This window comes from Xiphophorus hellerii, chromosome 4 (genome assembly GCF_003331165.1).
Source record: "Xiphophorus hellerii strain 12219 chromosome 4, Xiphophorus_hellerii-4.1, whole genome shotgun sequence".
Taxonomy (NCBI): Eukaryota; Metazoa; Chordata; class Actinopteri; order Cyprinodontiformes; family Poeciliidae; genus Xiphophorus; species Xiphophorus hellerii.
Window position 1 is genome coordinate 10649048 of NC_045675.1, and position 26311 is coordinate 10675358.

A 26311-nucleotide genomic window follows, 5' to 3' on the forward strand; every position below is an offset into this window, starting at 1 on the left:
TTTAGTCTTTAAAATACCAGAATTTGCACATAACTGTATTTTTGTCTGATGGCATTATTTTTAAACATTAAATTGGATTTTATGATCAGTTATTCAGTAAGTAGGTCACTTTTCTTTTTTTTTTTTTTTTTTACCAAATATTATTTTACTCTAGTAATTTCTTCATTGGCTACTTATTGGCTTGAGTAAAAATGTTAGTGTTCTTTTGGGTTCTCTATCCGCCTCTGCTAAAAAACTAGTGCAAATTTGATTCACAACTTTTTAATTCTTGCTCGACAGAAAAAACTTGCCTGAACAAAATTTATAGATTTACTGACACTGAAAACTACTTTCTCAGAAAATTGGAAAAGTTTATAATGCAGAAGTATTTTATCATCATGGGAAAGACTGCTGACCTGGCAGTAGTCCAGCAGAGTCGTTTTGACATGTTCTACAAGTAGTCTGAAAATGTCATTGCTGGTTGTTCAGAGTGCTTAATCCCAGTGAATTAATGTAAAGTTGAGTGGAGGGAAAAAATGTAGGAATAACTGCACAAACAACAAATACCAATATGTTAGAAAAGAAAAAACAAGCTGACAAACACAATGAGATGACATAACTTTCACATTCCTTGTCCTAAATTGTTCCTGAGCCAGATTCTTCCAGGTAAGAATGAAAAGCATCTTACCTGGATAAAAAGGTAACTTAAGTGCTTTTTTTTTCAGATTAAATCTAATTTTGGAAATCAAGGTCCCAGAATGTGAGTTGTGCTCACTGTTTTCTCAAACCCAAAGTCAGCACCTGGACAGCCACATACCTGTAAAGTTTGCAACGCTTCCTTTTGCTGACAAGCTTTATGAAGATGCTGAAATAATTTTCCAGCAGGACTTTGAATAGTTTAGTGTCCCCAATACAGTAAACGACTGATACATGGATATTTGTTGATATTTTTATTGTTTACATTTTATACATAGACCTAAATTCATGCATCTTTACATCGCAACAAAACAAATCTGCCACCAGAGGCTCCTATGCCTCCTGTGGGCCAGTATTGCACTCTGGGTAATGTAGGCTTGGTGAAGAGAAAAAACTAAGACAATTCAGTAGGCCTCTCACAGGAAGGAAGAAAAAAAGGCTCCTGCAGTTTTACACGTCTCTCTGGTTGTTCACAGGAACTGAATCATGGTGCAGACTGGCTGTTTTAGTCAGAAAACAAAAACCAAAGAAGCAGCTGCTCCGGGTCAATCAATATGCAAGACTGCAGGAAAAAAACCTAAGTAATTTTTACATTTAATAAAGTCTCAGCTTTTGTAAATAAGTGTCAATGAAACTAGAATTAATTTACTGTTAAAGATGTTCAGCGTAGTGTCTCTGCGAGTGGAGCAACCCAAAACATCTGTAGTGCTTAGAAAATACTTAGAGGTTTAGACATGCTGGTGGTCACAAAATAAATGCTTTTTAAAAAAAGTCACAGATTAATTCATACACTGACACAGATGTGCTACACAGTAGTATAAACTAGTATTCCCTGAAGCTTAAAGTCACTTACTAGCTACAATTTAAATCATGACAGTTTTAGCATGCTGATTGACTTTGTTTCAGAAATATAAAGTAGTCCTTATGGCTTAGACATTTTCATCATCATAACTAAACTGCTGGAGAATATTTAGCCTCCAAACATTTCTTTCTGCAGCTAACAAAAATGTTCATAAACACAAAACTCTAAATCTGTAAGTGGTTAAAGTTCAGAAATATAAAGACAAACGTGTATAAATGCATATACAGCCTCAAGCATTTCAGGAGACAGGTCTGTACAGTTTCGAAGAGAATACATTTATCTCCAAGTTTGGCTTTGCAGAGTGGCTGCATGCTCTGTCCAGGCTTCACGCTAATCCTGCCCCACCAGCAGGAGCAAAGTCACAAAGTCCAGCGTCAAGCTGCTTCGTCTGTGGAAGGCCCGACTCCAGCAGCAGCTTTAGGAGTGTGAGGACCAGCGGAGAGGTGTGTGGTCAAAATACAGATCATACAGAGAGGGAAGAGTTCGGCAGGTTCTCTGTAAAGAGTTTGGAGGCGTTTCTATTAGAAAGGGGATGAAAGATGGAGAGCTGGTGGTCAGTTACAGAAAACCAAGTGGATCAGCTGGCCGTAGAAAGGTTGGCCTGAGAACTCGGCTATGGCGCGCCGGGCAATGCCCTCGTTGGGGAAGGTGATCAGGGCTTCGCCGCTGCACTGACCGCTGAAGTTATACAAGATAAGTACGGCGTCTGGTTGGAGCTGCAGGAGGAGAGAAAAAAAAAAGATGCAGTGAGTTTCTTCAGTGTCCCACAAGTGACGGAAAAACCACCAGAGGGCGCCCACAGTGAGCTAAGGAGGAATCACGTTTGATGGGCTCATCAAACTGGTCCAGTTACCAAAGCAGAAAGATTAAAGAGCAGAGAATGAAAACAGAGGACATGCTGTTCTCACACACCTGAAACCAACAAGACCGGCAGAGATGACACACACAAAAAGCAGCTGTTAGTTCACATGCACTGATGTCTTTTACCAAGATCAAATTCAAACAACAAACATACACAAGTCATTTAACAAAACATTTCAAAAAAAGGATAAAGCGGTAAAATCCAAGAAGACGGGGAGTAAAAGGGAAGCATCAGACATTCGACATAAATAGTCAACATCCGTGCTCCTGAGTAAGAAAAGGCTTGAGTGAAATATCGTGATTTTTCACTTCTGGGAACTGAAATCTGGTACTTTAACAGGACCGCTACCGATGTGAAGCTAAAAGATGGCAGGACCCCAATTCAATTAAAATAATGTGTCGACTTCAAATCTGTACTTCACGTCTGATAAACCTTTCAAACATTTAGCAACTTACTAAATCAGGTGGTTGAATCTACATTTCCATGCCAGGAAATGCGATCGAAGCTTTACAAAGAATTCAACCATCACTGCACAAAGCAAACACCTGGACATCTTCACTATTTTTGTGACACAGCTGTCACTAAGGGGATGTGGGTATAAAAATGACAAAGTGAGAATAAAATAGCTAGAAAATGGAATTGATATTTTACATTTCAAAACATGGCAGGAATTGGGAATCTGGTTCAAACCAGGACTGAGGCACATTATTGGCTGTTAATGATTTGATTAAATATTAGATGTACGTCTTCAATAAAGATGTGTTAGTAAAAAGGAGGAAGTTAAAATGAAATGACTAAATATTAAATAAAGAATTCTGAGGTTTGATCATTGAAACTAAGTCAGTGCTCAGGCAAATCAGACAAAGAGCTACGGATGAAAATGGAATCAAAACATTTATTAATGGGGCACAAAGCAAAGCTCCAAGGGATTTAGAAAGCATGCAGGACTGCAAATCACTGAACAGATTAGATGTGTAAAGGGAATTGCAAAAGTATTCAAAACCTCATTTATTTTTACATTTTGTCATGTCAGTCACAAACTTCAATGTATTTTTAAAATAATTTTATGTAGGGGAGGGTTATCGAACCCTGACCTTACCCTAAAGAGTGTACAATTGTGATATCTAAAATTTAATACCCACTTTGCTTTGCAAAAATATTTTTTCAATAGTATTAGAAGGTCTGGAATATGAACCGACAAACTTTCCTCTTCCTGCTAAAGAAAAACAACTTCTGAGCATGATGAGCGAACTAAAGGCTCCGAAAAGCCGTATGGGGAGAAGAAAACAATAAATCCAATGCCTTCAAACAAAATTGACCCTGATCTGATATTGAATTTATATTGCAACTAAATACTATTCCAGTCACTTCTTTAGATGTTTTACAAACTTTATGATTTTCTAAGGCAACTATAGGTAATTGCACTATATAAAAAAAGATAAAAATCAAAGATAAACAATTCATAGTTTCACTCGTGAATGTTTTATTTTTGTCCCACGTTACAAGCATATGCTGCTTTGTGTTAGTTTATCACAATAAAAAAAACACTAAAGTTTGTGGCTCAAACTCGATTTCCAGGTGTATGAACACTTTTGCAAAGTTCTGTAGATTAAATGATGATTAGTGGTTATGCGCTAGGATTTTCTGAGCTGAGGAAGCGCCCCGTCTCCGTCTGCCTCGCTGCTCCTCTTACCTTGGGGTGAGCCCTAAAGGCAGAGCCATTCTTTGGGCTGAATCAGACTCCTGGCCTGTTCGTTCATCTGAACCAAGCCGCTGTACTCGTCAGGGGCGTACTACAGATACAGTACAACGATGAACACACAGTCAGGCTGGAGGGACCTCAACATTGGGTTAGACATCACAATGCACGTTTTTTACACTCACACAAAAGATACAGATGGGTAGAAAGATGACCAAAAAAAAAAAAAACAAACTCAAAATAAAACCACACTGAAACAAAAGAGAAATTCACCAAATACTGGTCACATTTAAAAACAGATAAGAGTATTGAAAGTTTGAGGATCTCTACAAAGAGACAGTTTTCTTTCTCAGGACCTGTGTGTGGGAAATCATACTGGAGCCAGAAAACACACATATCACCTACAGAATCTAGAAAACAACAAATTCATTAAACAGTGACACTCAGCTTTCAAAAAAAAAAAAACACATACACACAAAGCGTACCTACATTTCTCCAAAACTTAAACTTAAAATTGCTTCCTTGTTGGTGTGAATGAACGAAAGAAAGACCAGCAGCAGAGCCAAGATATCTGCCCCAATGAAAAACAGCAGCACCAGAACCTGCCCCCTGCCTCAAACCCACCGCTTTCCTACGTGAAAACATCTGTCATGATTCATACCTGCATCAGCGGACTCCACCTAATTCAGGCTGGCAGCAATAAGTATTGCAGCAAAGAGGAGCAGGAGAGCACAAGTGAACACATGTAACTTAATTAAAACAGTGCAGTTTGCAACACTCCACTGCATGTTGTTGCAAAGTGCGTGAAAAGTTCAGTATTTGGGAAAATAAAAATAAAAATCACTTAAAGTTTTGTGGTGCAGCAGAAATAGGATGCAAAATAAATTATCAACCAAATGAACTAATCAGTTGTCTTTTTTTTCAGGTTCTAAAACTGTAGGATTCTGATTTAAAATAAAAATTGCTGAGCATGAATTTTAAACAAGGAATTTCTGTTAATGCCTTTGTTCTCACCTGATAACCCTGGAAGAAGCTGAGGATGTCTTTGACTCCGGTGTTGTACGGCAGACCCTGCATCCTGACCAGGGCGCCCGGCTGCGGCAGGACGGAGGAGGCAGCGGCCGCAGCCGGGTGGGCCGACGCCGCAACCGGGTGGGCTCCGGCCGCCACTGCAGCCGCCATGGCGCCTGGTGGAGCCGCAAAGTAGCTGACAGCGGAGGGAGAAACCGGGGGGCTGGAGGGAGAACAGAGGCGTCAGATAAACGGGGTGTTGCTTACTTCATGTGCTTTGTTTGAATATGCTTTGTTTTTTTGTTTTTTTTTTACCTGGGGTAGTAAGCAGTGTAATTCATGTTCATGTTCATATAGAGATGGGGCTGAGGGGGGTAGTAGGCCAGAGCGTGAGCAGGGCTGTGCATGGTGGTCGGAGGGCCCCGGGGAGCCGCCAGCAGGGGAGGCTGGTACAGGGCCGCTTCAGAGAGGATGGTAGGTGGAGTGGGGAAGGCAGCATAAGCTGTAGGAGGCGACAGACCTAAAGGAGGACGGACATGGACAGGACAGCTTAGAGACAACCCCGCAGAGCAGTACAGTTTGTGAAAACACTGCTTCACCAGAGACAGAAGAGTATTTCAGTATTTCTGTTCTTTCCTGTTCTTCATTTGTCTTTACTAGAGCAGAATGCTTGTTAAGCAAGCAGACAATCCTCTTTACATCGAGTTAGGTGGAACCACACCCAAGTTTCACCACTTTACTGATTGTTTGAGATTACAAAAAGAGAACTCTGCTGCTGCCCTTTATCTTTTTTCTGCACTTTTTGTCCAAACTTAAAAATCCCTTATGTTTGAAAAGATCTCTGACACATGAGGACAGAACCAAGATTAACAACTAGGACAACTAGCTTAGAGTTTGAATTTCTTGTTGTTACTGCTTCAAAAACAGATATTTCTTCACAGTCTCTTAGTTCAGAGACTGATTATAAAAAGGAAGTTCAACAAGTTGCGGTATGTTTCAAGATCTTTGACACTGTACGTCAATGGTAATTTAACACATTTTTTTTTTTTTGCTTCAGAGATATTTGCTCTGTATTCACTATAAATTCAATGAATGCTGGAACTTCACATCCGTGTAGAACTGTATTTACAACACTAACAGTGTCCTTTCAGCTCTTATACTTGCAATATAAACAGATAAGTGAAGGTATTGACACATTTACATAGCCTCTGCTTGAGGCTGTATGCTGGTCACTGACCCTGTGAAGGCCGAAGCGATTCTAGGTATGCTAAGACAAAATCTACTTTAAAAGAAAAATGACTTAAATTCCAATTGTAAGCAATAATATAGAAAGGTAGAAGAGCTAAACCTCTTAAGCAGCTTTAAATGGTAGCTTATTATCAAGAAACAAGCAAAAGAAAAGTTGTCTTTTTGGTTTCCAATCTAATCTCTTACAGCAAAGGCAGATATGAGTCACAACCGAGCAAAGTACAGTTAGCTGCTTTCAGCTTCATCAAAATCACATTATTGTTTAAGCGGTAAACAAGTTTCTACCAGCAGGCTACAGTGATGTGATGCACTCTTTATATTTGTCTGCAAAACACCATCAAAACAGTCAAACTCCAGGAACACGACTCATAACACATAAGTGTGAGGTCATGTCAGCTTGCTGTAAAAACACCAGTCTCTGTGGTATTAATCTATATAATGTGTTTAATTTGTGAGACAAGTTACGGAAGTACATGAACTTTTCATCAATATTCTAATTTATTGAATACGAGTATGGTTGATGAACTCATAAACATTTAGCTACCTCTTTCATTCAGGCAGGTAGTAGGAAAGGACAGAAGTGAAAATAAATTGTAACATCTGAAATTCTGTTTTTCACAATTGGAGACAAGTTAAGTCTTGAAAGATCCTTTCTGAAAAGCTAAACATGCAAAAAGTTTCATTTAAAACCTTCATTTGACAGAGAGATTGTTATTTTTTTAAGCAAGCTTCAATTTTGTTTGAATCCAATACAACTTGGTGCATATTTTGTATTGTTATTTTCTAACTCACTGAGAATTAGTAAGGAATCAAATTGATATGCGAGCGATAAAGGAATCGGAATTGCTGAAATCTTATCAGTTCCTTTCCCTATGAATTACACATAATTAATAAAATGCTGCAATTCGCAAAGGAAAAAAAAAAGATGGTTGATTGTAAAACAAAGTTGGGGAGGAACTCACAGGGCAGTTTGCAGGGTGGAGGAGAGAGGCCGCTGCGGTTCAGCGTTCCTCCCATCAGAACAATGCTCATCTCCTCTGTGGAGCACTGGAAGACCTCAACATAACGGTCCTTCATTGTCTTTTTGTGGCACTTTTGGGCCACCAAGAACGCTTTGTCAGGTGACTTCATTTGGATGAAGGCATCGCCAGAGGGTCGGCCCTGTATAGGAGAAAATCACCAAAACCATCAGTACAACGCAGAAGGCAGAGAGAGATAAACCTGTCTGCCTTTAAAAAAAAAAAAAAAAAAAAGCACTTGACTTTGTGATACCACAGCTTTAAAGGTTTTTCATGTGCGTCACAAAACTCTGACCTGCTGGTTAAGGACCATGTGGACTCCATGAGTCTTGATGTCAACCGTATGGTCGCCCATGAACTCCAGGATGTCCTCGATGCCGGCGGTGTACGGCAGCCCGCGGAGCCGCACGCAGTCGCGCGTGCTGCTAGCCGTCGGCAGAAAGGGAGGCGTGGAGAGGACTGGAAGCGGTACGATGGGTGATGGAGGCAGCGTGGAGATCAGAGGTGTGGACATGTAACGATTCAGAACCTGACAAACACAAGATCATTCAAAAATAACCCTTCAGTGAGAAGAAAATAAAGTCTTAACTACAGACAAACACTCCAATTAATGAGATTAAAAAGGCAGCACTTTTTTTTTTTTCTTTACACAAGAAATTGGCATGTTTTGGGATGTTTTGTCACTTCTCCCTGTTCCCATGACATCAACTGAGGAAGCAGCTGCTGAACACTGGTTTCACATAGACTCCTCCCAGCTGAAGCCATGGACAACGAGCATGTTTGAATATAAAAACAGAAGAAAACCTGAAAGTTTCACTTCATGTGGTACTCCCAGTAAAATGCTATTATTAGAAACCAATTTAACCGAAAACAATTCTTCCATTTGAAGGGCAGCCTACTCTACAATGTGGCCACCAACAGCAGTCAGATTGAACCTCAAATTTATAGTCTCTTCAAAGAACCTCAAAAATATCCTGGATGGATTCCTTAGATTAGTGATAACCTTTTTTCCCCTCTCAGACGGGATCCTGAACCTTAAAACGCATGAATGTTATGACCCTAATAACTACGTGCAAAATGACGCCTGTGAGTACCTGCCAATAAATCTCTTTTATGCCTGATCTCTTTTTTTCTTTTGTGCTAAAAACTTTTAAAAATTAGCATAAATGAGCCTGTTGGTGGTTAAATACAGTTAAAGCTCCCAAGTTGCCTCGATGTGTTAAAAAAACTGCAATTGGTTCACCACGAAACGGAACATGCATAAAGTTCAAAATGCTGCCGTTCATTTCCTTCTTGCCACATTTCTGCATTCAGTTACAGTAACTGTGTGTGTGAACTAAGTAATGAACAGCATTTACAATTGTCTGTTTTTGCTCATAAGATCATAGCAAATGGTGAGTCTTTATTTATACACTTTTAGGAGGCACCGTCTCTCATTAACTTAAGATCCTCTTCTTTCCTTTACACAGGAGTTTTGACTGCACAAAATAAAAGATACATGAAAACATGGATGCTTGCATCCATTTGCATTTGCTGGTGTTTTAAGGGATGAGTTTGACTTTTCCTCATGTCTACTCAATTTCACATCAATTAGGATGTACAAAGCGAATTATTTCAATGTCATTGTACCCATGCAGCATGTTTTAGTACAAAATCCATGCAAGGCTGTAAGTAAGACCTTGGATATCCAGGAAACTTCGAATGCCTTGTTTTTCTTTATTTCCAGAACATTCAGTATTACTAAGACATGTGACAACTATGGTTTCTTGATGTTAGCCTCTCAAGAGGCTAACATCCCAGGATTTTTGTTTTGTCTACCATTTACCATACACTGGAGTGTATTTACACGGTGGGCTCTAAAACAAGTCTGTTAACATAAAGTAAACCCCCTTGTGCTGAGGGACAGATCTTCCTTCTGTGGTGATCTAGGAACAGATTTCCTCCCTCCATAACAGCAGAATGTGAATGAAATCCCTGCCATCCCACCACAATGCTCCACTTTTAGTTCAGGATCAATCAAGGCAACATTCCAAGTGTGTTTATGATGAGGACATAACATTATAGCATGGCATAAAGCTCAAAAAAGTTGATTTTTATATAACATTGCCCATTTGAGAGTGTACATTTCACAACCCCCCCCCCCCCCCCCCCCCCCCCCCACACACACAGAAACAAAAAGAAGCTACCTGTTGCACCTCGGCTGCAGTGCTCCGAAACAACTCGATATACCGCTTCCCCAGAATCTGTTTGTGCTTCTTCAGAGCGTTCTGAGCGTATTCCTCACAGGAGAAAAGCACGAAGGCATCACCAGTGGGCCGTCCGTCGGGGTATTTGACAAAGAGGAGCCCCTCTGGGCCGTCCGTGACGGGACTCTCAGGACCGAGGAAGGACAGCACTTCCTGTGTCGTCGCCGTGAACGGTAACCCACGCATTCGTATGATCACCTGGTTCTCTTTAGACAGGAACTGGGCCACCTCATTGGACGTCCCTAAAGTAACACATGATACATGAATTATAATGCAGATACTTATTAAAAATGCTCATTTTTATGTTAATGTTACCAATTTGCTTGGACAGGCACACCACTTTAAGTGACCTATTAGGATTCAACTTATCTTTTACAGCAAAATGTATATGTCGTTTGGTTTTTTTTTTAAATTAACTCCAATATAAATGTAATGTCTAGGAAAAATATAATACCCCAACATGTTTTGTCATAAGTATAAACTAATTAAGTACATTTTAAATGAATAAAAACAATATCATGTTGTTAGTTAGGTTTTGTATGCCAATGTTTCTCTCGTGTTTATTCTAGTCTATTTTTAGCTTTTATCATCTGTATTATTTTTAGGTTTTTCGACCTCTACAAGTACATACAGAAATTTCATTTGACTTTATTATGTACTTTGAAAGCACTATATTACGATGATTATGATTATTGTAGATCTTTAATGCCTACAAAGTATATTTTTCCTTTAACCAACAACAACAAAAAAGATTCCCCATTCTTCACAATAAGGGGCAATCTGAAATTCCACTGAGAGTAACAAACAAGTTAAGAACAGAAGTAAGCCTCTTGCTGCATGTACCCATTCAGCACACACCGGTACCATAATTAAACGATTGTAAATCAGTCCCAATTCACTCAAATACACAGATTTTCACTTCACAATTTACGAAAAGTTCATTTTATTCCCGTTTTGTTAAACATAATGTTTATTTATATACTTTTAATGGCGTTGTGAACTCTGTAGCAAAATTAAAAGTCACCATCTAGTGCAACAGCAAACCAGTGGTTAAGATGTAAAGTGGTGTTTAGTTACAAGGAAACTGGCAGCTGTCCATAAAAGCTTGCAGCAGGCTGAACCACTTCAGATCCGTCACACTGCTTTATTCACTGACCCTCATCAGAAAGTCATTTACATTTGGGTGGCAATTTATTTCCTTTAGGTCATGTTCCTCTTTACTTTGATTCAGTGCAAAAAATATATATTTTAGGTTTTAGGCCAAATAAATAAATAAATAAACTGACCACTCAACCAAAGATTACAAAATTTAAAACTTTTGACAAATAAGATTTTTGTATCAAAAGAAAATGAACCCATGTTGGAAGTCACATGACCAGCTGGAGTATTGTTAAACAAGATCTACACAACAAGAATTAAACTTTAAATTATCACTTAGTAGCACCATAATGCAAATTGTCTTTTAGTTTACACAAAAGGCTTGCACACTCTGATGTGACAAACGTAACTTAAAAATATTTCAGAAATCCTCTAACCAATAACATAAATTATTTACTTTTCAAGTTATAAAAAATGTTAGGAAATGTTAAGGATCACATACTGTTCTTTCATGTTTATAGCTTTCACTTAGCCTGAAGAAAAGGTCTCTATGTTGTCTGATTTATTTGCTTAAAGTCTTGCGTGCTTTTGATCTGTATTGATCCTTACTCATAAGTGTAAAGTCCAGGTCCTGACTAGCAGCCACTGTAAGCTATCTGTTGAGAGCTAGTGTGTCTGTTATCTCTGTCGTGTATAATTGTTGGCTGCTGTTCAATGGTCAAGAGGCCCCAGGTTCTGCTTTTGTCTTTTCACACCCTGTTTGTAACAACAGAGAGTTTGTCCTTTCACCGTACACCCGCCCTCTCTGCCTCTCGGGAATCAAACTAGAGGCTGAATAGGTGAGCCGCTCAGAGCCTAGAATGACATTTCTCTGCAACTGGCCTCAGAGGGCTTGGTGATAGTGGGTATGGGGGTGTACCGCTCACAAAGTGCCTTTTATTAGATAGAGAGCAGCTGCCGGAGAATCAGTGGATTGAAGCAAAAAAAACAAGTAATCGGAGAAAGAGCTACTACGCGCTAAGGAGCTGCAACTTTACACACACGTGTGCTTGGGGGTGAGGATAGGAAAGTATGAGAAACCACAAAATAAACTCTTATATAAACAAAACATGTTTGACCAAATTTTTATGCAACTATGTGCACAGAGATGAAAGGAATTTTTAAAAAAATCTGAAATCTGACCTCCAGCAATTTTGAGAAATTCTTCTCCCGTCGCTTTGTAGACCTGAACAATTAAAAAAAGAAGGAGAAAAAGACAAAAACAATATATTCATAAGTGCTAAGTCACATGACTCTGATAAATAACAGTAAAACAACTTGGATACTACAAGTTATTCAGGGTTTTCACTGCATCTGTGTATTTTTGATTGACAGATTCAAACCAAGACTTCCCACACTGAAGATACGGGATCAATGCTCAGTTGAATAGATATAAAATAAGTAATTGGTAACTAAAACCTAAAGAAGCATAAGTTAGCAGGACTAACTTCAATATATCTGCTGCCCATGTGATGTTTGTGGCGCTCCAGAGCCAGGTCTCTGTGCTCTGCGTTGATGAACCGAACCAAGGCTTCCCCGTTCCTCCGGCCCTGAGCGTTCAGACAGAGGGCCACGCCGCCCCTGAAACACACAAAACAGGTATCTCAATAAACATAACTACACAACAAATATCAAAAAGATTCTAAGCTTTCATTTTTTGCAAAGAACAGTACTTCAACATCTTTGCCATCATTGACAAGTGATGATTTTGTAACTTCCACATTTCACCACATATTAACCAATAACTATTACGTCAATAAACATGTTTTTAGTCCACCATTGATCGATTTACTCTTTTACAGTGCTAAAGCTACTCTGGATCAATCATCCTCAGTAAGTTAGAATATTTAATTGTTAAAGCTAATAACGCTTTTCTGTAAAATCTAACAGACTCTCTTTAGATGTGGTTTACCATCTGACTTGAGTTTTTCCTATTTTTTCCCCAAAGCTGCCATGCACACATCTCTGATGACATCACAGGAATGATAAGGCAACTGATCAAAGTGCCTTTGGCATTTCTACTGGCATTTTTCTGCATTTCTACTTCAAAGGGTGTTAATAGGCATTCAGTACAGCTGCCACAAAACACCTGATGTGTATGTTGATAGTGGATTTCTATTTTGCAGTGAAAAACTGCTATGTTTTTATTATCATAATATTAAAAAAAACACCACCGGATCATTGAATTATTAAAATATATTTTGTGGAAGCTCTGACAAAAATAAATCCATCAGCTCCTCTTTGTCACCATTTCAGTTTTAGTAACATGAATTTAAATAATTTATTCATTGTAACAGAGGTTTTAGATAAAAGCAGTGAAGTTGAACATACTTGGCAATATTGAGTCCCTTAAAGAAACGAGCAATATCCTGGTCTGAGGACTGCCATGGAAGGCCCCTTGCTCTGATCACCGTCTCGCTGTCCACCGGCTCCATCTTACTGCTGCAAGAAAAAAAGACATTTGAGAAACTTGAGCAACACAACTAAGAGCTGATATTCTTGGTGCTTTTGCACATGACTGAGATTTCTCCCCAGTCTTGTTCAGTTTGAACTAATTGCCCACAGACGGCAGAAACAGGGCCCTCTCCCAGTAAGTGCCGAACACAGTGACGCTCTTTTGGTTAAATGTCAGAGGGTTGAAGTGATAGCTCTTGGCTGCCTGAAAAGAGCAGGATCTACTGCTTAGCTACTGAATATCCAGCTAAGCACTTGATGGCAAAGTTGGACTGCTCTAATGACACACTTGTGTTTTCCTTGTTGCTGTAATTAATGCTCTCGGACCAAGGTTTGAGATTTGAACACGATTGGAGAGTTTGGAGGTTGCTGGTCTTTAAGCAACAGTGCACTTGAAAAATGTGAAATATATGCACAATTGAGAAACAAAAAAGGTTTACTTACCATGTGCCAGAGTCAAACTTGGTATTCACAGTTTCAGCACAGTAGAATTTGTGATCTAGGGGGAAAAATATATATATTTTAATACACTAAACAAGCTGAAGATAATGTCCTATTTGGCTGTGAATAAGAGATAAAGTCTTGATAGCACACATTGGGTTATAGTTTGAATTATCTCTATATAGAAACACATCTAACATCTTTCTTCAGTTCATTCTGTCATGAGCTGGCTTATTCCTTCCTTTTTCAGAGAATGCTACAGCCAGCTATTTTAAGGATCTAATATTACTGCATTGTAGACTTATTCTGTGTACCAACACTGGTAGTTACTTACTGTATGGCTCATCCAGGATGCAGAGCGTCAGCTGCACCATGCTGTTCACCTCCCTCACACCTATCATCTGCTCTGACACCGCAGGGAGACCAACATCTGTGCCCGCTGTTAAGGCCGTCAACTTTCAGCAGGTTTTAAAATCACGTTCTTTAGCTCAAGATGTTTCTCACTTTTATCTTTAAGTTAAAAGTAAACATTTCAAACAGTGTGATATGTTTGCCCTGTATGCTGTTTTTTTTAATCCCCAAAATGGAAACGAGAACAAAGGATACAATCCAACATGGAGGAGAGTGTGAGCTTCTGCACAGAGCTGGCATTCGGGCAGCATTTGAGAAACTCTTTCCGCAGGTCCACAAATGAAAAGAAACACTCTGGTAGTACAAGATTCTGGACAGAAAATAAAAAGTTAAAGAAGAATAAAGGAATTAATCTTGACGAAAGCATCAATACATGGGTTACAACAAGAATATGTTCCAATCTTCATGTATTATGAGAGACTCAGGAGCCCCAAAATAGGTTTATTCTAAGAAAAACTCTAAGAAAATATAGTGTGAGCACATTCCCAGCTCCTAACCTATTCTTCATGCTTTTAAGTTGTTTCTAACACATCCTTATACAACTGGTTGAGTTAAATTAGTGATATTTCATGACATAACAAGATATATATGACAACCAAAAACATGTAATAAGTACTTACTTCAAGCAGAACCATAAACCATTTTCTAAATATATGACTTTATAAGTTTAAAGCCCCTTAACGCTCACCCCCAGAAAATACAATGAAGGTTAAGGAGATTAAGTTGCAGGTTAAGGGATTACAATAATGTCCTTTTAAATAAACACACACAAAAATAAGACCTAGACAGATTTTTTTCTAACTTTACCTTTTTGGAGGCTTCTGGGTGGAGGGCCTGTCGAATTATTAGAGGACCGTTCACAAAGAGTGTGTACGAACTTCTGCCGAGGCATTTTACTTCTGATGTCACAGACTGCTGAATCTACATGGGAAAACATGGAAAGGACAAACAAGTGTGGGTTACTTTTTATTCATTACATGGGAAACCATTAATTAAACGTGCTTAGCCAAATATATTAAATAAATAAAAAAGAGGTGTCCCATTTTCTGAACACAAATTTGCAGTCAATGTTTTAGATTTATATAATCTGGTAAGAGTTTAAACCAAACAGGGAAATTGGAATTTAAAATGCACATAAGTGAATGCGTTTACGTGCTTGTTATTTGATTTTTTTTTTTTTTTTTTATCTCTGTCTCTCGTCAAGAAAGAGGCATGTCTAACAGGTTTCGTTGTTTGCCGCGAGAGGGGAGGGAGGAAACAGAGGGAAGGAATGATCACACCACTAATCATTAGGATCACAGATTCTCTTTACACAACCTTCAGCCGTTGTCATGAGGAGGAAAAAAAACAAAAGCAAGTCTAACCGGCTCTGATGGCGACAGCAACCAGGCCTGAATGCCAGCACACAATCATGTTTATTTATAACACAGAGCTGCATCAGTCTGTTGTCACGTCTGTAACAGAGAGGTCAAATCTTCAATAGCCAATAGTTTTTACTTTATGTAGTTCTTAGGTTTATCAAAAATTGTGACTCAAATCAACCCTGCTTGTCTTACCAAAATGTGCTAGTAATAATTTTAGAGACTTGAGATTTCAGAGAGTCTACATCACTGATTCATAGACAGAGGACAAAATATCAGGAACAAAGGCCATGGCATAGTCTTCTAAAATCTTTCTGGAGTTTCATGCTTTATGACTTAACAAGCTGAAGATCAGCTACTGCATATTTTGGGCGATTTGCATCTAACACAGTCCCGTGTGAAGAAGCATTTAGACCATCTGGATGTGGAACCACCTTCAACTCAGCGACTGACTGGTTCACATGGCCCCTGGCGATCTATGGCAGGTTTTTAGGCAGTGGTAGAGTATTACAGATCCATGTTGGGGCATGTTTCATAACATGTCTGATTATTTGACAGCTTCAAGTACAGACTAACAAGACCAAAACATGCTGTAGGGTTAAAACGGCTGGACAGAAACTCTCAAAAAGCAGAAAAGGTCAGACTGCTTGTCTACTTACAGCAACCCCTTTAAACATTTGGCATGGTTGCAGGTTTTAAGGTATGCCAATGTTTAGGAAAACAAAAGTTATACTTTCAAAAGCCTTAAAGGTTCCCCTGAAAGTGCCAGGCTGCAGTTTTCTACAGGTGTGTGGAAAATAAAGTAGTGCAATGCTCCCCCTGCCCCTACTTGCTTCTACACACTGCAGGTCTGCTGCCCCTCAATGCTCCCTTGCTTAAAACAATGACAAATTCAGCTGTTTGGAAATATTTCAAGTCAAGAAAAACTCAGTCTAGAGACTAACAGCCTCTTTAAAACTATACCTGGAAAGCCACAAGCAGAATTCTGTTCAGCTTATACTGTATGTAGTTTTTAAATTTGTCTCAATGTTTAAAAAGCACAACAGCATAAATATATGATAATGAACAAGATATATTTGTAAAAAAAATTAGCTTTTTAAAACTACTATTAAATTCAGCAGGTGTTCAGGTCAAATGTTTGCTTTAGCTTATGCATAAAATCTAAATAAATTTATAGATAAAACCTTTAGAGTTGATATAATGGAGGTCATAATTAAAATGTGCAAATGTCATCAAGATGACGTAGAAATGATGTTACAACAACAAAGACAGTACTGTAACCAGTGGCCAGAATTAGATAAATACCAAAGTTGGTAAAATACCAAAGCCTCAGGATCAATGGGACATAGACTTGCTGTGAACATTTTTATTGGTCTCCCAGGAAAATGGAAGATAAGCAGTTCAAACAGAAAGACTAACTGCATGCCATTTGCAAAGCATGGACAACAAAAAAATTTGATCTAAAATCAACCCACTTCTTTTAATTTCCTTGATCTGTGTTTACATAAAATGTTAAGCAAATCATGTCACAAAAGGTAATTTGTCCTCATAAATAAGGTCAAACGTTCATCTTAATTTCTGAGGTTTTTATTGTCCAAACAGTAAACTCAAAGAAAAAAAAACACCAAACAAATCATGAGACGGAAGTTTCTTAGATTAACTAAGCTGCACATTTTAAGTTTGGCAAAGCTGAACGATTTCTTATTTACAGTGATAACAAGAGTGAGCTTCGCTCATACCTGAGCATACAGCCCTGCCTTAGACCATTACTAAAGCTGGATTACTGAGAGAAAAGCAAATGTTAAAGAAAAGGTGGAGACACACCCTCTACTTTTCTCTTCAACTTTAACAAAGAACACAAAGTAAATATGCTTAACATCATACAAATCCCTCACTGATAACCAGCGCAAACCAAACCAATAAACTGACCACATAACTCATTTTACTGTCTCGATACTTTCACTGCACGTTATTGATTGTACACTGAATATGAAAAAGTCTTGTTGAAGTCAAAAATCCAACACTCCCTTGTACAAAAATGCACCAACAATTAAACAGGATAGCGAAATCCCTTTCTGAAGGGCGAATCCAAAGGTGAGGGGGAGGAAGTGGCCTTTGCACATGGTTCTGTGTAGAGTTTACTCTCCACTGAGGCTGGACTGCTTGTATGCAGAGGTGAGGTAAGATGGAGGTGGCTAGAAAAAAATACTCCGATAAGAGAAGCAGGGAGTGTCCTGACAAGCCATGTGGGCAACTGTTTAAACACACACTTGCACCAGCAAAGCTACTGACACAAAGACTGCTCGAGACTGGGTCAAAATCATAGCAGAAATGTGTTGCCTATAATTATCTCAAATATTTGATTTAAAAATAGCTTATAAATATGAAAAATCCAGTCAATCAATATGCATGTTGTTGTCCAATGTTTTTAATGTCTGAAATCTTGAATTTAATTTGTACTCTACATGTAAAAGGTAGTGCTGTTTTGGTGCCAGAAATCTTTACAGCACAGAATCACTTCCAACTATCTGCTATATACCCTGCCATAATACCAGCAAATAAATCAATAAATAAAAAAAAATCATACTTAGCCAACATCATCTGTGACTAAGATACGAAACAGTTGAATCTGAAGTGAGCTCTGAAACTCAATGTTTCACAACAATGTCTGCAAAATCTAAGATAATGTGCAATCTGCACGCTGCAACATGTTGACGTCTGACTGAAAACCCAGCCTGTCAAGTCAGCAGCGGTTCAGCTCAGTTTTTTGTTTGTAGCAACTAAAATAACTTGGCTTTTCTTTGCTCAGAGTAGACAACAAAAGCTGAAATCTTTCAGTTGGAAATAAAGTTAATTGAATCAAAAGATGTCGCAATGACATTTTAGATAAATATATGATCCTTGTTGAATCATCAGCCGTGTGATCAGCAGTAAGGCCTGAATCAAACAGAGAAATAAAAAGATTATCCTCATTTATGCATAAAAGCATTTGTCCCTGCCTTTTATCCGTTTGACATTCAATGTTAAAACATTTCGTCAATATATATGCTGTTTTATGCAGTTAGAGACTGAAAATGTTGAGTTTAAGATGCATTTCATAAATTGATGCTTGATCTGAGCCAATCAAGTGGAAAATTATTATCTTTGCTTCTCTATTTAAAATCGATAAAAGCCACCAACCAAGCTACTATTCACCCAATATTGAAATACAAGTGAAACTAGCAAAAACCCAAGTGATCAATCACACTAGTTTTCACTACATTAATAAATCGTTCACCTAACAGATGCCCTTGGGCCTGTGACTACACACCTCAATATAAAAAGCCCACCTAAAGTGAGGAAATACCTTTTTATATTAATGAACATGTAGACAAATGAAATAATATTCAAAACATCTGCCCCAGACCTCTATGCAGCAAAGGTGTTCAGAATTTTCAAATACCAGGAAAAACTGTAATTTTCTTCTCTTCCTTAAATAAACAAAGTAATCTCAGAATGACCTACAGGGAAGGAAAGTAGCCGGTCACACAGAGGTATGAAAAGGACAAACTGAGTGTTTGGGTTAATATTTGAAGGTTCAGCACACAGTCTCACCTAAATGAGATAAAGCCTTACTCAGTCTATAATCATGACATAATTTCACCGACTTTGATAAAAAAAAAAAAAGCTTTGTCTTTTAGAAACTGCATCAGCAGTAAAACTGAGGGAAAATGGATTGACCAAAACTGGTTTGGTAACGCTTAGTTTATTAATATATCTACTAAAAGAGTGACAAATATCTGCTTAGTCCAAACAAGCAATCCTAACGTTTAGCAACATTTCCAATTATGTAAAGACAAGCCCCTAACAGAGATGACCACAAAAGCAAAAACATTTCTTGCAAGAATGACTTCATGAAGTGCTGCAGGAATAGATTTGCACACATCACACACACTGTGGTAATAAGTTTGCAACGCTAAAGAGGAATCAGGACTAGGGTGCTGACACACCCTGTTACAAGGCAGAGTTGCTGAAGCAGCAAGTTGTTTTAAAAACTGGGCTCCATTAGGAAACGTCCCACAACATTGGGTCATTTGAATCTTCTTTTAAAACAGGTCAGTTTATACCTACAACTGATAGACTACCAATTTTATCAAACATTAAAGCATGGCCTTTTTATTTTTGAGCTTTTTCCAGTCTAACCATGGTGCAGTTACAGAAAGAGCAGCCTAAACTAGGTAAGTCAACACAGCAAACAAACTAGTAGCAGTGTGCCCCTCATGTCCTGCAGCCTAAAACTGAGGTGCAGTCACAGGTAAACACGCTAGCTTCCAGATGTCTGCTGTATGCATTAGACCAAGGCAAGACCAGGCCTGTGATTCCAACTTATCTCCTCACACCGCAGGCTCTGCCCATCCCTCCTGAGCTTCAAGCTGTCAGCGCAGTTCAACTGTCATGGCCAATGACATCTCATGCAGGTGGAGGACAATTTTTCTGAGAGTCAATGCAGGAAATCTGACACTCCTTACATTAGCTTACAGCTTAATACCCAAATCAGGCTTGTTCTGTCACATCTTGCCCTGGGCAAAATGTGTCAGAGGAACGTTTTGGGTTTATTAACCGGCAGACTTTCTCATGCTCTCATGGACTGTTTGAAAAGTTGCTGCGGTTTTCCTTTTGAATGATGTTGGGCGGGTTACTGGTATGAAGGGTTTAAATCATTATGACTTAAAAGCAGCAACATTTTCTCAAAAGGCAAGAAAAACCGCTGGAGTGACTAGAGTGTTACCTGGGCATTTGTATTTAATAAAAACTGTTGAATCTTATTATACGTTTTTGCTTTAAATTATTTTGTAATTACTGTAATATGATGAGGCACTAAAAATTATAATTACCAAAGAATATAATAGAAAGTATGTTACTATTGGTGAGCTTTTGCTGCCATTTGGGTTCTAATCACTTTATCGGTAGTTATTATACAACTGGCTCCATTGTCCCCTCAAAATCATTTTATTAATACTATTTTTGGTTGGATTATCAGGAATTTCAACTGACAAAATAGACGAGCCTACCCTGACAAAATGGAAACAAACCCAGAATATCTTTCATTTTCTCCCCATTCCTGTAAGCAATGTATCTGAGAGAGGAGAGGGTGAATTTTCCTGATTTCCTGACATGATTTATATATCAGAGATCAGCTCAGAGATTATTATCTGGCAAATTTCAAATGAGTCAACTGGGCCAAAGGGGAAGCATGGTCATAACAGGGCATAATGTATAGTCTTCAAATATAGCATATAATTACATTAAACTAAAACAATTTGAACATTGTTATTATCCATGTCCATAATTTATGAAAATTAAGCAATGCTTTAGATAGACAGGTGTAGTAGACCCAGATCCAGCAGGTTTTCTTGGTTAGTCGAACAGGTATCTATCAGTAATGTACTTCGATGTAATAGTAAGGAAAACATATTACTTGAAAAAACTGTTACAATTGGCTTTGCTCTGACCAACATGGCTTCAGCGAAGTTAAAGCAATTGAAATTGGAGTGTATACAAATAAATAATAATGTTATTTTCACTCTTTTCTTCTACATTCAGTTAAGTTTCCACAAAAACAGTCCAACAAGAACTAATAGCTGTGTTTGATTTGTTTCTTACACACTTGTAAGCAAATACCATGTTTTCAACAATGTCAAGAAAACTGTTGGGATTAGAGCTGCAGTTTCACCCTTTAGATGGAATCTGATCCTGATCCAACCCATTTAAACGCCTCATTTTGGCATGACAATAAGCTGAGGTTCCTGTCAACAATTTCTGACATAAATAAAATCCATTCTTTGAGTTCTCTCTTCAAAGTTTCTATGTTCCCTCCCAATCTCCATCTCTCCCCTCGACCAGAGCCAATATACAGCTTTGTAGTGGAGCTGACAAGTAGTTGTCAAGTGCAAAGAAAATGTACTGTGACGTTAAGTACTTGACCACTAACAATAGAAAAAATGGGTGGTGCTGTGTTTTCTGAGACCATAAATTTCCAAAATGGTAAATTTGTTCTACCTGTAGCCCCTGTTGGAAGCATAATGCGGGCCAGCTGACTGACAAAACACAGCAAGGTATGGCAGGGAGGGACAGAGTCTTAATCACAATCATTTTAATGTGACCTGTTTGACTCACCTGTTCCAGAACTTTGTCCAGGGGCTCAGCATCAACGATGTCCTCCAACGTCAACCCAGTCTCTTCTTTACACTGATCTGTCAGCTCCAAAGTGTCTGGCTTGACGAAACATTTATGAAGCTTCCCAACCTGTGAAAGGAGTTTAGGGGTTTCATGTAGCAGAACAGAGCGTGGATGGAGACATAAAACGGCAGCAAAAAGCCAAATTATGGCAAAAGCCCATCACATCATACAAAAAGTGAACTCTTTTCAAAAAAGGTCAGACAATTGACAATGTAGTTGCAGAAGCAGTTAATTGTCAATTAAGTCAAGAAGCTTACATGCTAAACCAAAAAGGTGTGTTTTCTCCATTACGTGAAATTCCACCTTTGACAAGTAGGAAACAAAATTTGATCACCTGTTAAAAGGTGAACTTGTAGCGTTAGCATTATGAGAGCCCCAGAGAGCACTGCAGGCGGTAACAGAAAGCACACCGTGTTGATTTAAAATGACAAACTGTTCAACTACCAGGTGGACACTGCGCCACAAACACTCTGAGCTACACACACAAGAAACCATATAACTGACGAACGAGGTGGAGGGGTCAGAAAGGTCCGTACCTTTTTCTCATGTAGATCCACAATTTGCCACACCAAGAGAATTATTTCCCTTTCATCCGAACCCAGTTTACCCCCATTTGCACCAGCTGTTGCCCCAAAGAACACCACCAGAGTATCACTGTGCGAAGCCATCAGGGACCACAAGGGTAAAAACTACAATTAGAGCAAAGATTAAAATAAAAAAATAACACGAGGGTTCACCTTTTCCAAGTGATAAGGAGAGCGAACAAAAGGGCTGGAAAGTCAATTGAGATACACGCAGAAAGAAGGAAGAGTGGGGAGATTACTTTCAGAGGAGCCACGGAAGAGTTTGCGGTCAGAGACTCTACCTGTTGCTGTACTTGAGCGTGTACTATCCAGAGATACTGGTTTGACTGGTAAAGAAGGGTGGAAATCCGTGTTTCCTTCACACGAACTCCATAACAAGCCCTGAAGGTTTTTTTTCCTCCACTCCCATTTTTTTCCCGAGTTACCTGTGTGGCTCTGCCTCTCAACGAAGAGACAGGCCTCGCCTATTGGCTGGATTACAAAGGTGAGGGCGGGACCTCATGATGAATACTGGAATATCATTGGATGGCTACTTCCTGTTAAGGAAGTAGGTATAGCACAAAGGCTCATCCATGAAGCCTTCCGATGTTCAACACTGATAGAGAAGGCAAAGTGCAGGTAAATGAGGAACATACGCTTAGCTACTCCATAAGGTGGCTTTTGAATATTGTTAAAGTTTATACGTGTGTAGATAATTTGCATTAAACAAAAATATACAAAATACTACCCCGAATCAAACTTACCCTGAAAAAAAGTATTTCAGAATTTCAATATAGAGACACAAAAAGTGATGTATTTAGTGACAAACATGTATTAGAGTATTTTCACTGCGTTCGTTTTCATTATTATTTCTTACAGTAAATAAAACTCAAACTTATGTTTTTCAGAGATTCTAAATAAAACACAAGTGCAATAAAGAAATTATTTTTAATACATTAATATCATTTTATGTCATTGTATAAAATTACCTCCATGTACTGAACAGTATATGCACTTTGGTTTCTTTATGAATTACACTATCAATGATGTGTGGCATGGAGGCCATACCTGCAGCACTATTGATGGCTCAGGTTGAATTGTATTGAATTGATTTTATTTCAATGCGACAATTCATATTAATGAATGTACAATATTGCCATCCATACACCAGATTCAGCAATTTCTAATTTCCATCCATAGTTTCATTGCTTTAATAAGAGGCCTTCAGCTTGTCTTAATTGTTCGGTCATCTTTCTCGAGACGAACTCAGTATTTTAAAGTTTATTTATTTGTAATTTAACCTCCATACTATAACAATCTGAGTGACCTAAAGGCTTCCTGCTAGTTGACTGGAGTTTTTCTGGTTCTCTCCATGTCGCTGCTGCCGACACGCCTTCCCCCTCTCTTCCTTTATCTCATTTAAATCCCTGGTCTCATATTTTTTGTGTCTCATCCTGTGTGTGTGGATTCATCATTTCTAGTCAAACCAGTCTGATCACCTGAGGCACACATACGGAGGCTGCCAAGCTGAACGCCCATGTTAGATAGTAATTTTTACTGTCATGCAGTCATAAAGTGAGCAAGCTCAAGCCCTGATTGTGATATAAGGCGACAAGTATAGTCTTTGGTTCAGTAGGTGCAATTGACAGAAATGATAATTTAAGACCAAGTAGTAGCTTTATAATGCAAATAAATGTAGTCTATATCTTGTATATCTTTGTCCTGACTGTGTCATATATGCACTACATGCTGCTTCCTATTTTAAGAAAATACCTTATGTTCCTTTTTCTATTCTCTTCTTTTCATGAGAAAATGCCCTATATGTGTCCCTCATCTTTTGGCTTTGTGTGATTTCATGTTTCTCACACCCCTTAACTTGCTGTGATTTGCCATTGCTATAGTGAAAAATATCTTTACTCACCAATAATCAGTGAGTAAAGAATTTAGGTGCATATTTTACATTTTACCAATATTTCATTAAAAGTTCAAAATCATACATGTTAATAAATTGAGTATCTGCATGGTTGTTTGTCATGTGTTCAGGATGTAGGATTGAAGGACTTATTTTATATGACGTATGTGACTACATTTTCGTTTATAAGTCGTGTGTTAAACCTTATGTTTATAAAATTAGTAGAAAAAGTAAAAGAATTATGGTTTATTGCAGCTGATCCTGACCTGCAGTGATCTTCTTTACTGTGTAGGTGTGGTTGACAGAGCTTAAATATGCTTAGCCTTTTTCTGCTGCATGAATAAAAAACAGAAAATAGTTCTTCTACATTTTAACCTGGACATGGGAAGAACAAGCAATTTGTGTTCAGCAGGTCTCAGTGACCTAAATAATCTATAGAGTTAAAAGATCAGTGAGGTAATGAAGTTAAGCAGTTGTAAAATGTAAAGCTTTTTTTTTTTTTTAATATTCATTTATTTTAGAGCAAGATGTAGTTTTTTTCCCCCATTATATTTCAGTATTTAATAAACTTGTGTGTTCTGTGTAGCTTTAGCCTGGATGCTTCAGGTCGTTGACTTGCTGGAAAATAAATGTTCTCTGTTTCTGTAGTTCTATGGCAGATTGAATCTAATTGTCCTCCAGGATTTTCCTATATTTGGTTGCATTCATTTTACCTTTAACTTTTACAAGCCCTCTAAGGCCTTCTGCCACCATGGTTCACTGTGGCGATGGTATGTTGGAGGTGACGTGTAGTGTTTGTTGTCTGATGGCCAAAAAGCTTGATTTCGGTCTCATCAGACCAAAGAACTTCCTTGAACCTGAGCACAGAGTCTCCCATATGCCATGTGATTTTTTTGTATCCATCCCCTGACTTATGCTTTTCACTAACCTTTTCTCTGATTTGCTTTGAGTGTCCTTTTGTTTTCATGTTGTAATGGCAGCCAGGGATACTGATACCAGTGAATGAACCATCCAAAGTCCGGTGTCTGTACACTACAATCACTTGAAACACACTTACTGCACTCAGGTGATCTCCATTCCAGTCATTGTGAGACTACCAGCACCGATTGGCTGGGCTTCTATTGATTTCAGTCAATCACTTCAAAGAGGGTGAAAATTTATTCAGTCATTTATTCCATGTTAAAAAAAAATCATTCTTATTATTTTTGTTTAAATCAGTTTTTAATTTGACCTTTAAGGTGTTATTTTAATTTCTTTTGTCAAAAAAGCAAAATTTTGTTGATTATTATTAATTACTAAAAGCACTGGAAAGGGGCAAACCTCCAGGGGGTTTAATACTTTTCATAAGCACTGTATAATGTAACTATAATGACAAATTAAAAAGACAGTGTTAAACTTAAACATGTTTGTGTCTCCCCAAAGGCATTAGTGCCATCTACAGGTTTATTCACTTATGTTGGAAAAAAAATGGAGCTAAAAAGATACAGTGTATGTTATTTGCATTACTGACATCAGACCAATATACTTTGTAAAATAGATATGTGATTCTAAATAGCTGAAAATATAAGTGCAAAGTAGAGATTATATTTCCTTGTCCAAAGTTCATTTTTGGGTTTATAAGCTAAGGACCAACTTTAGGTCACTATTCCTCTTTTTGCATGTCAACAAAGGAAACATGCAGTTTTTCATTTGGCAATCTTTTCAGTGAGGGGAAGTTAAAAGCATGACTGCATTGTGGGACACAAGAACAAAAGTGTTGCTTTTTCGTAAAAAAGAAACAAAAAAAAACCCCGTTCATGAAAGCAGTGTAACATGACATACATAAAAAGCTAAATTAATTACAAATATTTTGAAGACTAACTAATTATATTTTTAAAGACAGGTAAGGTGCGGAGAAAATAAAGAAGTGTCAAACCAAATTGTGAGAACAGATACTCAACAAACTCAGTCTATAAAACTAATTTATAGTCAGTGCTGTATGAAGCTATAGACTAATCTAGAAAGTGAAACAACTTGAATTGTTTTGTTTCCCACAGCATTCAGTAACAGCATACAACCACATCTTAATTTGCATCAGCAGCAACCACAAGATTACTAACTTTAAAAAAAAAACGAGCATTAGCCAATCTAGTTCCCAAAGTGAAGTACCATTTTATTTCAATTTAATAAAAATTAAACAAAAGGAAACACC

At 38.1% G+C, this 26311-nt stretch overlaps 1 protein-coding gene across 4 annotated transcripts; it reads right to left on the reverse strand.

The window, feature by feature from the left end:
• Positions 1-914: 914 nt before the first annotated feature.
• esrp2 (epithelial splicing regulatory protein 2) lies at positions 915-22621 on the reverse strand. Of its 4 annotated transcripts, none has more exons than XR_004338932.1 (16): positions 22511-22621; positions 22182-22334; positions 21583-21711; positions 14873-14986; positions 14261-14375; positions 13989-14084; positions 13658-13712; positions 13091-13201; positions 12208-12340; positions 11903-11945; positions 9563-9864; positions 7672-7905; positions 7320-7518; positions 5425-5629; positions 4093-5332; positions 915-2253 (listed from the first exon to the last, which is right to left on the reverse strand). XR_004338932.1 is itself a non-coding variant. In XM_032560415.1 (16 exons), the coding sequence occupies exons 1-15, from the start codon at positions 22311-22313 to the stop codon at positions 4106-4108; spliced, it is 2175 nt and encodes a 724-aa protein (XP_032416306.1). In that variant the 5' UTR covers positions 22314-22504; the 3' UTR covers positions 915-2253; positions 4093-4105. The 4 variants fall into 4 exon arrangements, 2 of the variants coding, with proteins under 2 accessions (XP_032416306.1, XP_032416307.1); XR_004338933.1 differs by lacking the exon at positions 22511-22621 and having other exon boundaries at positions 4093-4788; positions 5113-5332; positions 22182-22504; XM_032560415.1 differs by lacking the exon at positions 22511-22621 and having other exon boundaries at positions 4093-4192; positions 5113-5332; positions 22182-22504.
• Between the last annotated feature and the right edge of the window lie 3690 nt (positions 22622-26311).

What these genes read in the sequence shown, in the direction of transcription:
- esrp2 (XM_032560415.1), bottom strand. Translation starts at nt 22,313, where the DNA reads ATGGCTTCGCACAGTGATACTCTGGTGGTGTTCTTTGGGGCAACAGCT. An exon ending in TGGACAAAGTTCTGGAACAG is followed by an intron (nt 14,987 to 21,582) that starts GTGAGTCAAACA and finishes TTTCCCATGTAG; the next exon opens with ATTCAGCAGTCTGTGACATC. An exon ending in AAGTTTGACTCTGGCACATG is followed by an intron (nt 13,202 to 13,657) that starts GTAAGTAAACCT and finishes TTTTTCTTGCAG; the next exon opens with CAGTAAGATGGAGCCGGTGG.